The sequence below is a fragment of the Sprattus sprattus genome (assembly GCF_963457725.1).
Source record: "Sprattus sprattus genome assembly, chromosome: 3".
Lineage (NCBI taxonomy): Eukaryota > Metazoa > Chordata > Actinopteri > Clupeiformes > Clupeidae > Sprattus > Sprattus sprattus.
Genome location: NC_137922.1, coordinates 3214173 through 3229915, shown reverse-complemented (window position 1 = coordinate 3229915; position 15743 = coordinate 3214173). Strand labels below are relative to the sequence as shown.

At 40.6% G+C, this 15743-nt stretch overlaps 1 protein-coding gene across 1 annotated transcript in view; it reads right to left on the bottom strand.

Moving 5' to 3' along the window:
- Nucleotides 1–6535: 6535 nt before the first annotated feature.
- LOC308362375 (transmembrane and coiled-coil domain-containing protein 3-like) overlaps nt 6536–15743 on the bottom strand; it is a gene marked incomplete at both ends in the record, with an annotated part of 103384 nt that continues 94176 nt past the window's right edge. The window contains one exon of the mRNA XM_080834991.1: nt 6536–6649. Coding sequence (XP_080691117.1) covers nt 6536–6649 — 114 coding nt within the window. The remainder of the gene's footprint in view (nt 6650–15743) is intronic.

The window sequence follows — 15743 nt, the reverse complement described above, 5'->3', positions numbered from 1 at the left end:
GATATGTGCGTGACTGGAGTTCCCTGCTCTGTGCAAATATTTCCAGTAACTGGTATCAGTCTCCTATTACCAGTAGGCCTACCAATCTCTCATTACCACTACGAAAACAGAAACAGACACTCAAAGTGTCTAATTCACTAATGTATTTCCACTGCTAGTGGTATAAAATGTTTTTTTTTGTTAGTAAGAAAAAAAGAGACTCAGAAATGACTTGATTCTGATTGCTTCACAACCCAATGCTTTGAATTTACCCTTTTGTATACTGTAATTACTGATTTGAAGCTATTTAATATTTGAGGGCATTTATTTGTTTGTTTCATACTTTTCACCTGCCCTTAAATTATAATAAAAAAAAACCTCTAAGAAAGGGCAAAAGCAGAATGTTGATGAACATTGGGAGACACTGACTACCATGACCGTTATGTGACGTATTTTAAGGTATCCTATAACCCGAAAAAAAATTAAGCAAATTGGGACGGTCCCTCCTTCTCTTATTTAAGAGAGGAAGGTAGTAAGACAACATTTTAAGAGAATTGAGATGGACCCACTATCTCTTCATAGTTATGGCAGGTCTACACATTGCATTCTTCTAAGTCTGAAGATGGGTTTACAGTCGATGGAACAACAGGTCGCCATGACAAATAGAACAGCTACAAAATGGGTTCCAAACCATTAGGCAACAATTGCTGCTTGCTTTGAATAAAGTGTGAACTGTGAAACGACATGAACGGCACTGCCAGACAAAAATAACTGTAATTTTACAAGACTGGATGAATATTATCTTTCATAGTACATCATATTGCTCCTTCAATATGCGATGACTATGCAAGTTGTTGTGGCCGGTACTTCTCATACCCATGCACACTCACTGACATTGCTCCATATATACTATAATACATGTACAATTTGGTGAATAACCTTGGTGAATTTACAGTATAGGTATGCACTTATATGTGTGTGCGTGTGTTTTATTTGTTTGAGTGTGAAGAGAGGTGAAATGAACATGTGTGAAAGTATTTGTCACCTCGGGAGAAGTGAGTGACATGGAACATACAGTTTGTTGTTCCACTTTCCTGCTCTTGACAAATATTGCTTTGAAACATAGTGTCCATGTCATGTTACTGGCACCAATCTCTTATGACTAATTACATAGACAAACCCACATACACATGCACTTACACAAACACATACTGTACATATACACATACACATACACACACACACACACACACACACACACACACACACACACACACACACACACACACACACACACACGCACACACACACACATTCACTCACTTACTCTTTCTCTCTCACACAGAGAGAGAGAGAGAGAGAGAGAGAATTGGTAATGTGCACACATTTCCCAAAAAAGACATCTGTAAGTGACTGGGCACTCAGATACAGATACAACATATCTGCTCGGTCCCAAAGTAGTGAAATGTTCGGTGGAGGTGTTCAGTCTGCAAGTTATTTGACTTACTGTAATACGGACCTTTACATGAGCATATGAGGTTTCTGTATCCACACATACAAAGACACACACATTTGGCAATGTCAAACATGATCCTCTTTCTGTGAGTGTTCTTGTATGCACAGATATGTGCATGTCTGGAGTTTGCCATTCTTACAACTGATAGTGGACACAAACTTGGTAGTGTCCACACCATTCTCCTACGTGCAAATATTTCCTGTAACCAATCCCTTATTGCCAGTTTCAATCTCCTATTACCACTATGAATACATAACCACCCCCCCCCCCCCCCCAACCCCTCCCACCACCTACCTAAACAAAGTCTTAGACATGTTTTTCAACTGTTAACTGTTAACTTTTACTGTTAACATATACATTGTGCTTGTAGATGGACTCATTTAGAAATGCATATGCAATAAGTATCAAATGCAAAACACCAAGCAGCTCTATTGTCCTTTACACTTTACACTGCACGTTCTCTCACTGTTCTCCATGGCACTTGTTTCAGCTTGATTAATTAGAACTATTTCTGTGGATCTATTCTCAACATGTCTCCAAACCTACTGCAGCTTGATTGTGGTTCTTAAGTATGTCTGCTGAATTAATCAATGAATCAATCTAAATGTAAAATAATAGTCATCTTTTTAGGGGCACAAAAGGTCTTTTGTGACCCTTTCGGTCACCCAGCAATCACTTCTTAATGCCAAAAGGGGTTTGTGTCATTGCAAAGCTGTAGATTTTGTGCTGAGAGGAAAAGATAATCCATTGTCATCTCAGAAGTCAGAGGGAAGGGTTCTGCTGCAGCTGAACGTTTGTGTTGTTGTGCCACACATGGGCCCCAGGTCAAAGGTCATTCATTTGGCAGGCTCTCCTCCAGAGGCCAAGCGACTCATTCAATCTTTTCCGCTGCTAGAGTGATGAGGGCAAGGCAGGCTTTTAATGTTTAGCTGTGGGCCTTGGACATTAGGAACAGTTGGTTCAGTAGTTTTATTTATTCATTTGTTTGACATATTTTTGTAATTCAAAGCACTGCTGTGAAGATGCCATAAACGCTATCTTTACTGTTGTCCACACCCACTCCCACTCATCAGTAGGGCCAGGGTTTGGAAATGGGAGAGATTTTCTTGTGAACCAGTGCAATCCACTGCTGTTGAGGTACAGGTGAATTTAGTTATTGTGCTGTTGAAAAAAACTTGTCATTACTTTTGATTTGTGAGCGCACTAGAATAGTTTGGCCCGCAGAGGGAGTGGAGGGGGACCTTTTGCAGGTCCAGGCCATGGGGCCCATGGTTTCATAATCCGTCCATGGTTTAGGCAGCTCTCCAGCATCATGGATTGTTTCAATTGTTCCATGGTATTGTTCCAACTGTACCCGATGTGGCCAGTAGGTGGCACTTTGCACACATGTAGAACGATCTTAATTCTAGCATTTTGAGTTTACGGGTGTTTTTGTGGGTCATACCATTTCAAAGTCCTTAATCTATGTAACCACCCAAGTATAGACATTTATTCACACATCAGCCAGACTATAGGCCTATATCGTAAAAGTAAGAGTTCAGATTGATCATTTCCATCTGATCCATGATGTATTTTCGCCCATTTCAACATCTGGATCAATACCAGCTCTAAAGACATAAACGGTACAACATCGCTAGAGCCGCTATAAAAGACCTGTATCTGAATGTCCTAACAGGGTCTATTTACTTGCCATACTTATTTACTGTACATACCTATCTATAATAACCTGATCCCAAGTTCCCATGCCTTTAGTGACCAAATGATGCAACATTAAATTACCATAGGGTGTAGACCAGGACAGTGTGTCATCATGAATAGGGTATGGATCGTTGAAGTGAAGACAATCAACAACAATTCTAAACACACCAGTCAGCAAGCCAAGTATTGGTTATGGTAAAGCATATTTAATGTTTTGAAATGCCCAAATAAAAATCTGGATTGACGGAACATGACGCAGGGGGTTATAAGACAGGGAGACATTCATTGAACATGACACAGGGGGTTATAAGAGGGAAATATTCATTAGCCAACTCACAACAGCTGTGCCCATTCACCCACCCCAGCACTGTTCACCTAACTAGTCTGTCCCCCCTCCCTCCTGCAGCCAGGCAACAATCACACCGCACCACCACAGACATATCTCAAGCTCAACAGCTCTGAGGGCTCCTACCAGAGACAACAACAGATACACCTCAAGAACATTTAGTTCAGATTCATTCTTGACTCCAAGTAGTCTGTGAGCGCCTCAGCGACAACCACTGGCGCGCTTTTTCAGCAGCCGCAGAAAACTCTTTAAAATCTCCTATGAGTGACTGAAAACCAAAATCTAACAAAAGTGTTCTAACACTTGTCTCTAACCAGTGGCGGTCCGTGCATTTCACGACTGGGCCTTCAGCGATGTCCTACACGATGTTAAACTGAGTGAATCCACCTCCTAATACCATCATTATGACGCCATGGCTCTCGAACCATTATATTTATACAGAAAGGCAGTATGTAAGTGAGCATTGCATCACCTTAACATAGTCGAGTACGACAGACTTTATTAATATTTCCGGAGCATTTAAAATCAATACACCCGTATTAACAATACATTAAGAGTAGTACACTCTCAGTTATATGATCGCTTGGATATTACTGTCACAACTTAAAAATAAAAGGCGATTTTCAGGGATTAGTCTACAAAGTTTTATTAAGTCCACCGAAAGCTTTAACAAGTTTGTCCACTAAACATCGCATTGTCCCACCTGCAAAGCAGTTTCATTAAACTTCCCATCCTCACGATATCCAGTTTTTCTTGAAAGTTCCGTCTTGAAAATGGCGTTGTAATTGTATCAAAAACTGGAATTATCAAGTTGGTGTAAACTAGTTTATTTGAGTTGGTTAATGTAATTATATTTAGTCTTACCAATTGAAACAACTAGCATATAACGATGTACGTCGTTTTCGCATTAGCCAGCTAGACTGAGCACTGAAGCACTGCACCGGTCTGCCTCAGTATCCAATCAAAGGACGTTTACGTGTCACGTTCAACGCGAGGAAAGAAATCTTCAAGGCCCAGTGTCGCCAACTCGAAATCTGATTGGTTGTCACAACTGTCTGTTTCAGTTCATTCAACTTAAATGAACTGAAACAGCCAGTTGTGATAACCAATCAGATGTACACGGGCCTTCAATGTGAATTCTGAAGGCCTCAGGGAAGATTTCTGTTCTCGGGGAAGATTTCGCGGAGCGTGGCAACACATGATAGCTGAAATATGATTGGATGAAAGCTGTAACATAAATTAACAACGCTGGAAGTTATGAAATGAAGATAATGGACAATTGAATACATATTTATGAAAAGAAAATATTAAAATTAAATGTATTTTATTACATTTATTTTCTGATGATGTTTAGGCCAGCAGAGAAGGCCTTGAAGGCCCTGACGGACCACCACTGTCTCTCACTCCACTAGTCTTGTGTGTGCTTGCCAACCTCATTCTCTCACTTCTATCACTAGTTCCTCATACTTTAGCTTCTTCCTTTCAGATACTTCCTAATTTTTAATTGTTAACTTAATTAAGTAAACAATGCATTCTCACTCAGAACACAATACCATAGCTGTCACAATACCCTGTGGAACCTGAACTTGTCTACCGACATCAGCCAGCAATCCCCAAACCTACGCTTTGCTCCATGTATCAGTACTGCTTGTATGTGTCTGGTGTCCACTTTTCAGCCCTTTTGCACAAAATAAATTCTATGGTCCCTGTCATGAACCAGCAAAGAGCTAACCTCATGTTAATACTGGGACAAGCTAGTTTCACACCCAGACAAAATATGTTTTAATGAGCCAACAGCCAAACACAAAATGCAGCTTCTGTCACCCATTGATTTAGGTTCTCCACAGTTGGGAGTTTGTCATAAATGATTCCAACAATAAATGTAATATGGTTATCATCCATAACATAAAGCTCTTTCCAGCTGATTTTCTCAGTCTCAACAGCACGCCAGTTCTTCCATTGCCCCGTCTTTGCTTGAGAAGCCCTTGTTGCTCGTCTCGTTTCCTCTTCTTGCTGCCACACAAAGCTAGTTACCACCTACCTCCTCTCTGGCAACATAACATAACCCTGTGCTTTCCAACCTAGCCCAAACCCTGCTCTTCCACTCTGTACCTGCCCAATGATATCCCAATGCTGTAATGTGCCTTGTGCATGTTGAACCACTTCTCGTGGATTCCATTTCTTCCCTGTTTTTAGCGTTGGAACAGTCTTCTTGACTACTGGACCCTCAGATTTGACAAAGTCATCTCTAGGCTGGTCTAGGCACATTTGAACTCCCCCACCAAGCTGGTCATTGGTAACTCAGGCTTGCGATTAAGCTGCTCACTCCATTTTGCAATTAAGCTGCCCATTTCATTGTATTTACCAAGGCTTTTAATGTTGGATCATTTTTTCAACAATTCAATAAATACACAGTTTTGTCAATACATATTTCACTGGCTTCCCTTCATCAATGTTGATTCCTTCGATTCACATTTGATTTCATATTAATACAAATTTTCAGAAATCTCTGTGGAGTTCATAAACTTTCAAGCACAACTGTACCTGTACATTTATGTCTAGGGTTACTGGCAAAACCACTAATGACAGTTTTAAATGACAAGAGCCTTTACGTAATTTCCAAACCTGTCTTAAAATTCAATGATTCCATGATATATAAATATTAAAATAACCAAAACTTCTAAAACATAAATCACCTACACCAGTAAAAAAAATGATGAAGCAGTAGTTGAACAAATGAAATATAACAATAACATATTCCATCCGGTTTACTTCGCTTGACCTGACAGAGCAAACTGTCCTCCAGTCAGTCACCTCCTCTGTGTCCGAAGGGACGGGAACACCTTCACACCAGCTGGACCCCTTGGTTGCCGATCATGGCTTGTCCAATCAGTGCTGCCGCAATAGGGACGAACTCCTCTGCACAACCGAGACTGCAGTGACCACTTCAGGTGAACAGGAGCTCAGGTGAGTGACCACTTCAGGTGAACAGGAGCTCAGGTGAGCAGCTTGCGATCCATGTGGGGGATAAATCGCAGCCTGGCCGCCCACCACAACACTGGTGCCAAGAGCAGACTCAGAGTGGTGACACTAAGGACAAGCAGGTAGACCTGCAAAAAAAAGAGGAGGAGAGGGAAAATAACATCAATAGCAGGGCTATTACATTAACAGCTGGACACGGACAGAACAGAGCAGAAGATCACAATATGTGTTTAAGATAGAAGAGGGAAATCTGGAGAAAATATAAAGGTAGGCAATGAATACAAACTGATAAAAACTAAATGGTGTAACAAAATGGTCAGTTATTTTAGCTCACGCACTTTCTCCCCTTGATTTCGTATTCGTAATTGAGCTGCTCTTCTCTGGACTTCATATTCATAAATGAGCTGCTCTACTCTGGAGTTCATATTCATAAATGAGCTGCTCTACTCTGGAGTTCATATTCATAAATGAGCTGCTCTTCTCTGGAGTTCATATTCATAAATGAGCTGCTCTTCTCTGGAGTTCATATTCATAAATGAGCTGCTCTACTCTGGAGTTCATATTCATAAATGAGCTGCTCTTCTCTGGAGTTCGTATTCATAAATGAGCTGCTCTTCTCTGGAGTTCATATTCATAAATGAGCTACTCTACTCTGGAGTTCATATTCATAAATGAGCTGCTCTTCTCTGGAGTTCATATTCATAAATGAGCTGCTCTTCTCTGGAGTTCATATTCATAAATGAGCTGCTCTACTCTGGAGTTCATATTCATAAATGAGCTGCTCTACTCTGGAGTTCGTACTCATAAATGAGCTGCTCTACTCTGGAGTTCATACTCATAAATGAGCTGCTCTACTCTGGAGTTCATATTCATAAATGAGCTGCTCTACTCTGGAGTTAATATTCATAAATGAGCTGCTCTACTCTGGAGTTCATATTCATAAATGAGCTGCTCTACTCTGGAGTTCATATTCATAAATGAGCTGCTCTACTCTGGAGTTCGTACTCATAAATGAGCTGCTCTACTCTGGAGTTCATATTCATAAATGAGCTGCTCTACTCTGGAGTTCGTATTCATAAATGAGCTGCTCTACTCTGGAGTTCATATTCATAAATGAGCTGCTCTACTCTGGAGTTCGTATTCATAAATGAGCTGCTCTACTCTGGAGTTCATATTCATAAATGAGCTGCTCTACTCTGGAGTTCATATTCATAAATGAGCTGCTCTACTCTGGAGTTAATATTCATAAATGAGCTGCTCTACTCTGGAGTTCATATTCCTAAATGAGCTGCTCTTCCCTGAACTTTGCTGTCATGCCATGCCATTATGTTCCTTAACAATAATGTTTCCACAGACGCTTGCAGTAATGGTTGATTATGGCAAGCTAACTAGCTAAAAGTGAGATAAACGAGTTAACAAACAACAGACATGCATTGCAAGCAGCAAAGACAACATTGTTGGGACTAACAAAGGGAAGCTAGCTTGCATGTATTCGATGTACAGTATTTCAGAAACATATTTGGGAACGCTGTGATGCCAAAGTTGTTTTCGACCCAGATCCTAAACCGAATAGCTGTGGTGGCTAATGGGAATAACAGGTGTGTTTATCTCTCCTTCACATAACTATCAAAATGAATACCCTGTAAAACCTTTTAAAAGTTAAGCATTTGTAACCCTGGTCTCCTTTCTCAGTCTTCTCTCTAGATTTAAACATAGTACAAATTACACCTAGAAGATTGTGGGTTTATGGTGCAAAAAGAACCTTTTTTTTAAAGGTAGGCTATGGTGAGTACCCTTGCCAGACATTAATGCATAATGTGTTTATTTCAGAGGAAAGGCATGTTTATGAACTTTGGAAACCTTAAATCATAGATTTTGGCAGTTTGTATCACATAAGTAAGTGGCACATGTGATGAAGTGTAGCAGCAGGATGTGAGAGTATGTAGTGACACATGTAGCAGCAGGATGTGAGAGTATGCAGTGACACATGTAGCAGCAGGATGTGAGAGTATGCAGTGACACATGTAGCAGCAGGATGTGAGAGTATGCAGTGACACATGTAGCAGCAGGATGTGAGAGTATGCAGTGACACATGTAGCAGCAGGATGTGAGAGTATGCAGTGACACATGTAGCAGCAGGATGTGAGAGTATGCAGTGACACATTTAGCAGCAGGATGTGAGAGTATGCAGTGACACATGTAGCAGCAGGATGTGAGAGTATGCAGTGATGAAGTGTAGCAGAAGGATGTGAGAGTATGCAGTGACACATGTAGCAGCAGGATGTGAGAGTATGCAGTGACACATGTAGCAGCAGGATGTGAGAGTATGCAGTGACACATGTAGCAGCAGGATGTGAGAGTATGCAGTGATGAAGTGTAGCAGCAGGATGTGAGAGTATGCAGTGACACATGTAGCAGCAGGATGTGAGAGTATGCAGTGATGAAGTGTAGCAGCAGGATGTGAGAGTATGCAGTGACACATGTAGCAGCAGGATGTGAGAGTATGCAGTGACACATTCTAGCAGCAGGATGTGAGAGTATGCAGTGACACATGTAGCAGCAGGATGTGAGAGTATGCAGTGACACATGTAGCAGCAGGATGTGAGAGTATGCAGTGATGAAGTGTAGCAGCAGGATGTGAGAGTATGCAGTGACACATGTAGCAGCAGGATGTGAGAGTATGCAGTGACACATGTAGCAGCAGGATGTGAGAGTATGCAGTGACACATGTAGCAGCAGGATGTGAGAGTATGCAGTGACACATGTAGCAGCAGGATGTGAGAGTATGCAGTGACACATGTAGCAGCAGGATGTGAGAGTATGCAGTGACACATGTAGCAGCAGGATGTGAGAGTATGCAGTGACACATGTAGCAGCAGGATGTGAGAGTATGCAGTGACACATGTAGCAGCAGGATGTGAGAGTATGCAGTGACACATGTAGCAGCAGGATGTGAGAGTATGCAGTGACACATGTAGCAGCAGGATGTGAGAGTATGCAGTGACACATGTAGCAGCAGGATGTAAGAGTATGCAGTGACACATGTAGCAGCAGGATGTGAGAGTATGCAGTGACACATGTAGCAGCAGGATGTGAGAGTATGCAGTGACACATGTAGCAGCAGGATGTGAGAGTATGCAGTGATGAAGTGTAGCAGCAGGATGTGAGAGTATGTAGTGACACATGTAGCAGCAGGATGTGAGAGTATGCAGTGACACATGTAGCAGCAGGATGTGAGAGTATGCAGTGACACATGTAGCAGCAGGATGTGAGAGTATGCAGTGACACATGTAGCAGCAGGATGTGAGAGTATGCAGTGATGAAGTGTAGCAGCAGGATGTGAGAGTATGCAGTGACACATGTAGCAGCAGGATGTGAGAGTATGCAGTGACACATGTAGCAGCAGGATGTGAGAGTATGCAGTGATGTGAAGGAATTATTCAATTCTATATAGGAATTTATCATTTATGGTTAACTATTAGTATTCTCATTTAGTTATAGGCATTTCTGTATTTCTTTGTCTGTGTTCCAGTGGAGACAAAAAGTCTGCTTGTCTTGTACGGGTTGGTATGAGAAAGGGGCCCGGATAACTTGCATGTCAAAGAATGTTTAAGTAACTTGGTTTATGAGGGGCTGGGTAACTTACATGTCAAAAGACTGTTTAGGTTATTTTGAAATATGGTATGGAGCAAGACTGTTTCTAACTTCAAAGGGAACAAAGGAATTGGGGAGTGTCTTCATGTTAAACTGTGAATATGTGAATATGTGAATATTAATTTCAATAAAGAGCAGACATTTTGTAGGAGAGGTTAGTGCCTTGCGTGAAGACAATCATGCAGGTCACTCCTCTGGGGCCCAGAGTAAATGTCTGTATTTTAATAATATTCTCGGGTGTGTGTCTCAATTCTGAGGTAAAGAATACAGTCCTAGGTTAAGGGTTATTTCCTTGACATTTTGGTCCATCGTAGCCGGATCTCAAGATGGGTAAGAAACGCCGGGGGATCAGAACTTCAGAAGCCGAAGACGATGCGCATCGCCTGCTCAATAGGCTTGGGCAGAAAAAGTCCCCACGAGTTGAATTCTTCGTGTGGCCGGTGACCTGACTTCTCCCCCCCGTCGAAGCTGCCCTGACGAGATCCGAATCCAGAGGGGACGCACAACAGAATATTAAGTAAGTAACCGGGTTACCGAATAAACAGACAATAAAGATTGCTAATGTACGTAAAGACGCAAAGACAAGGTATATCGAAAACTCAAAGGAGTCAAAGGAGTTGATCCCTATGAGCACAGCGACTGGTCCGGGGACATCAACCTGTTGCCCAATTTCTAGCATCCACATATCTATGAGTGTACATGTCTATGCTCGCGCCGACTTGTTTGTGCCGCGGATTCCCAAAATGCGTTGCGTTCATGACGTCACATTAGCAATCACTATAGCTATAAAGACATCTGGGATGTCATCAGATCGGGGATCTGATAAGAAAATTTTCTTCATAAGTCGGGGACTTATTTTTGTTTGAGTGAAGGCCTATGTATGTATGTGTATGCATGTATGTATAAATGGAGTAGTGATGACTCAGAATTAACACAGTGAAAAGCCTCTGTGAGTCCACAGAGATTTTACTGACCAATTGTGTGGTATTCTGAAGTAATCAAAAAAGCTCACCATAATGGTTAGAAAGGTTGTATTGGCGATGAGAAGAACATGGAAAGAAACATGCTGATAGCTATACAAAATACGTAGAAGGTTAGATAGAAAAACGTCGTTGAGCGAAAAAAAAAAAAAAAAAAACCTCTGTGTCTCGGTTTAGTTACAAGGCGTGGTCGAACAAGCATGACGTCACCACTAACAAACAATTTAAATGGACCACGGTCCCAGAAGTCATACTTATGTATAACTTAAACAACTGTTTGCAGAACCAACAAAGGTGAATTATGTACGCCACATTCACTATAATATATTCATGTAATATATACAAGTTCGTTTTACGTTTGCAGCTCTCATAATTATGATTAAATAAGAAAAGAGTGCAAGGCAAGCTGAACAGATTAAAGATTGGTAGAAGGAAACTCAGAGCAAAGAAAGAAACGTGCATGTTAAATAGAAAGCATGAGAGAAGACAAAGAAAGTAGTTTTAAAGCTCTGAAAGAGGGATGAAGAGTAGAGACTCGAAATATAGCATAGCAAGAAAAGTACTAAAGTCCGCCTCCTTTAGGGACGCAGACGAGAGGACATTATCGTCGCAGCTTTATAGAGATATAATGCGGGTATTATGAAAATGATGAGGATACTGCTAAAATAAACAATACAATGCAGATCGATTAGAGGATAAAGGAATTTCGGTTTGGCCACCCGGAAGGTACTTTATCCAACAATTGATTGCTTAATATAGTGCAGAAATACACTCGGGAATTAACAATATAAGAGCGAAGTTATTCATTAAACTTAGTCGGAGTTGGAAGAGCAACGAGATCCTGTCAAAGGGAATAAAATAGTTCGCCTGAGTCGGATTTTCAAACCAGAAACGACATGTAATGGTAGCCTACAGAAAGAAAGTTAGTGTCATAACGTTATAAAGACACATTCCGTCGCTTGAGCTTACAAAGCATTAAAATAAACATCAAATAATGACACTATGAGTATAGTATGCAGAAGAAGGTTCTAAACGTTTATCAAAAAAGTAACTTCGGAGAACTAAAGCCTATGCGTTAACATGGCTGGGTTGTGTGGTGCTACACTCACACGGACTTATCATTTGAATGATCTGTCTTAAAACTCAGCGAAAGTAACTTCTGTTGTTATCTATTTGGTTAAATATAGCATTAATAGTGTAACCAAGCGTTGGCACTTAGAGCTTAATATCACAAGAATGCTACAGGTGTTGAAGAGAAACGTTTCGTTTAGGATACTTTGTACTGAAAAGACGTGAATCAGTCACAGCGTGAGCTGGAATACTATTTTCAAGTACGGAAACCCCGAAGGGATAAAATACATTAACTCTTCACCATACTGGTCTGATATACAATTGTTGTTAAGTTATCTGTCTTGCAGGTATAACTTGGCGTACAAGTATAAGCGGAACGTCAGTGTAATAAGTATGTATTCAATATTATTCAATGTGCACCGGCTATCTTCATCCGTCTCTACAGCATTCAACATTCAACTAAAATTAACGACACACCATACACGCAGGTATGATAAACCGTAACACATGTAATATAATAGCAATACTATTACAGTAACACATATAAGAGCGTCATTCATAATGACAGTTTAACAATAGTCATACAAAGTATGTGGTGTTTATCTCCTTAATGGTAAAGCTATGGTGTAAACACTGGAAATGCCTCCTTGTCCGTGCGAATTAGAATGAGTGAAGTAATCGTAATATTAACTTTCCGAATGAAATAAAAACCCTTGACATCGTCGGAAAATTCTTAAAACAAAGAAAATTACTAGAAGGTTCACCACGTTAAAATGAGATTCTTAAATGTGTAACTTTTGTTTATCCGTAGAGGCAGCGCATGATCAAAAAGCATTGTCTGACCTCACAAGTAGCCTAAAGTCCTGTAAGGACCACAGTGGCTGGAGTGGCATTTTACTGCAATGAGCCTACATGATTATTTTTCCGAGAAACGAGCAGTGTATGTTGTTACAATTACGAGTAATTGTTAGCATATTTTTATGGAACAAAGTATTCGTCCTGTGTGTATGTTTACATACATAACGGGGACATTGACTGAGCCCATACTGTTTGTTAGAGTGACTGGCTGTTTGATAGCCTAGTCAAAATACACCATCGAATATTACAGCATAAGGCTGTGTAGTTGTTGGTTTGTTTTAAGTGAGATGGAAATAATTCAATGTTGGCTACTATAGACGAGTATGCGGGAATAAGAGAATGTGCGTAATTTGGAAATTACGTGTTGCGGTTTGTTGCATGTTACATGCTTTTTCAGCTTTTATGATAAATGCTAAATGGTTTTGGGTTCTAATCTGCCTTGTTTATTTCATGTATTCAGCTAATGCAATGTTTCTGACCGGTTTCGGTTGTCTAGTTGTCTCGTCTTGTTCATGAGTTGATCATGAGGATCAGGATCATGAAGATCAATGGCATTGAGATGAAATCGCGTTTTTCATTCTCTCTGTGATTTTTAGGGGTGATTGAATAGTGAAAGATCATTGCACTTGATTAAGAAAACTATGACTGACGATTAAGAAAGCTATGACTGACTGTGGTTATTTTCAGCTAACTCAGAGGTATAGGCTAATAAACGCACCCACACGGGGGGATTCACACTTAGCTCAGAGATTCTAGCTTGTCAATGGACTTGATTGATGACCGTTTTGCTGTCACTTTATGTGATAGTCCATTCTGTATTGCCATTATGTTTAGCAAATAATGGAACAACTCTCTGAGACGGTGACAGTGTAACAAAACTGTAATTCCTACTAAGAATACTGAGTCCACAAGCACCACTTCCTCATCCAACGTCAGAAAATGGGTATATATTGTGCCATGTCCATGCATGGGGAAACTTTTCCTTATGTTGGGGTTGGAATGAAAAGCACTGCCCCTCTGACAGGGGTACCCGTACGCTGGGATAGGTAATGAGGGTGTGTGTTATTAGATGGTACAGTCATCTCCCTTCACATTGGGGAGGCCTTTGCGCCCCCGCTCAGGTCATGGACCATATTTATGTTGGTAGTGCTACCTTACAGCCAGAGTTATCTCTAAGAAGAGATTTTCTGTTAAGGATCACGACAGCGTGTGGAGGACTGACGTGCCTTATAAAAATAAAAAGATTTGGACTAAGAGTATCAAAGTAATTTTGTCTCTGATTCCGTCTCTAGGATTAGGTAGAGTCATCTTAATAACGGACAGACTTAACTATAGGTTATGATTATTTGTTAATGTCACCTTAGTCAGCGTGGAAGGCCTTTGGCTGATGGGGTTGTAAAATAGATTACTGCTAGATTTACTTAGTGCCGCTAGTGGAAGGGTTTGTGTTATGCTGAATGATACCTGGATATCTGATGACGTCCATCTGTTTCTGAAGCCTTACAGCAAATGAGGGCTGATTGTGTTGCTATAAAACGTGATAAGGTGGTGGATGTTCCGTGGTTTAATCCTTTTGCTTGGCTCACTTCTGGTACATGGTTGCGAATTATGTTGAAAAGTCTGTTAACTATTGTTGCAATCTTTCTTTCTTGTATATTTATGATGTGTATTTCAACATGTATTAAAGTTCTCATTTCTAGCCTAGTACGTGATTCTATGCAGAATGTAATGTTGTCACAGGAATTGATGCCCTGCTGTCTCTTCAAGAATATGATTCTTAAGTGTAATGATGTCTACCAGAAAGCTGAAGGAGATGTACGAGGTTGATGATTATATACTGGTTTATAGTTAAATGATAAACAGGAGGGAAATGTGAAGGAATTATTCAATTCTATATAGGAATTTATCATTTATGGTTAACTATTAGTATTCTCATTTAGTTATAGGCATTTCTGTATTTCTTTGTCTGTGTTCCAGTGGAGACAAAAAGTCTGCTTGTCTTGTACGGGTTGGTATGAGAAAGGGGCCCGGATAACTTGCATGTCAAAGAATGTTTAAGTAACTTGGTTTATGAGGGGCTGGGTAACTTACATGTCAAAAGACTGTTTAGGTTATTTTGAAATATGGTATGGAGCAAGACTGTTTCTAACTTCAAAGGGAACAAAGGAATTGGGGAGTGTCTTCATGTTAAACTGTGAATATGTGAATATGTGAATATTAATTTCAATAAAGAGCAGACATTTTGTAGGAGAGGTTAGTGCCTTGCGTGAAGACAATCATGCAGGTCACTCCTCTGGGGCCCAGAGTAAATGTCTGTATTTTAATAATATTCTCGGGTGTGTGTCTCAATTCTGAGGTAAAGAATACAGTCCTAGGTTAAGGGTTATTTCCTTGACAAGTGACACATGTAGCAGCAGGATGTGAGAGTATGCAGTGACACATGTAGCAGCAGGATGTGAGGGTATGCAGTGATGAAGTGTAGCAGCAGGATGTGAGAGTATGCAGTGACACATGTAACAGCAGGATGTGAGAGTATGCAGTGACACATGTAGCAGCAGGATGTGAGAGTATGTAGTGACACATGTAGCAGCAGGATGTGAGAGTATGCAGTGACACATGTAGCAGCAGGATGTGAGAGTATGCAGTGACACATGTAGCA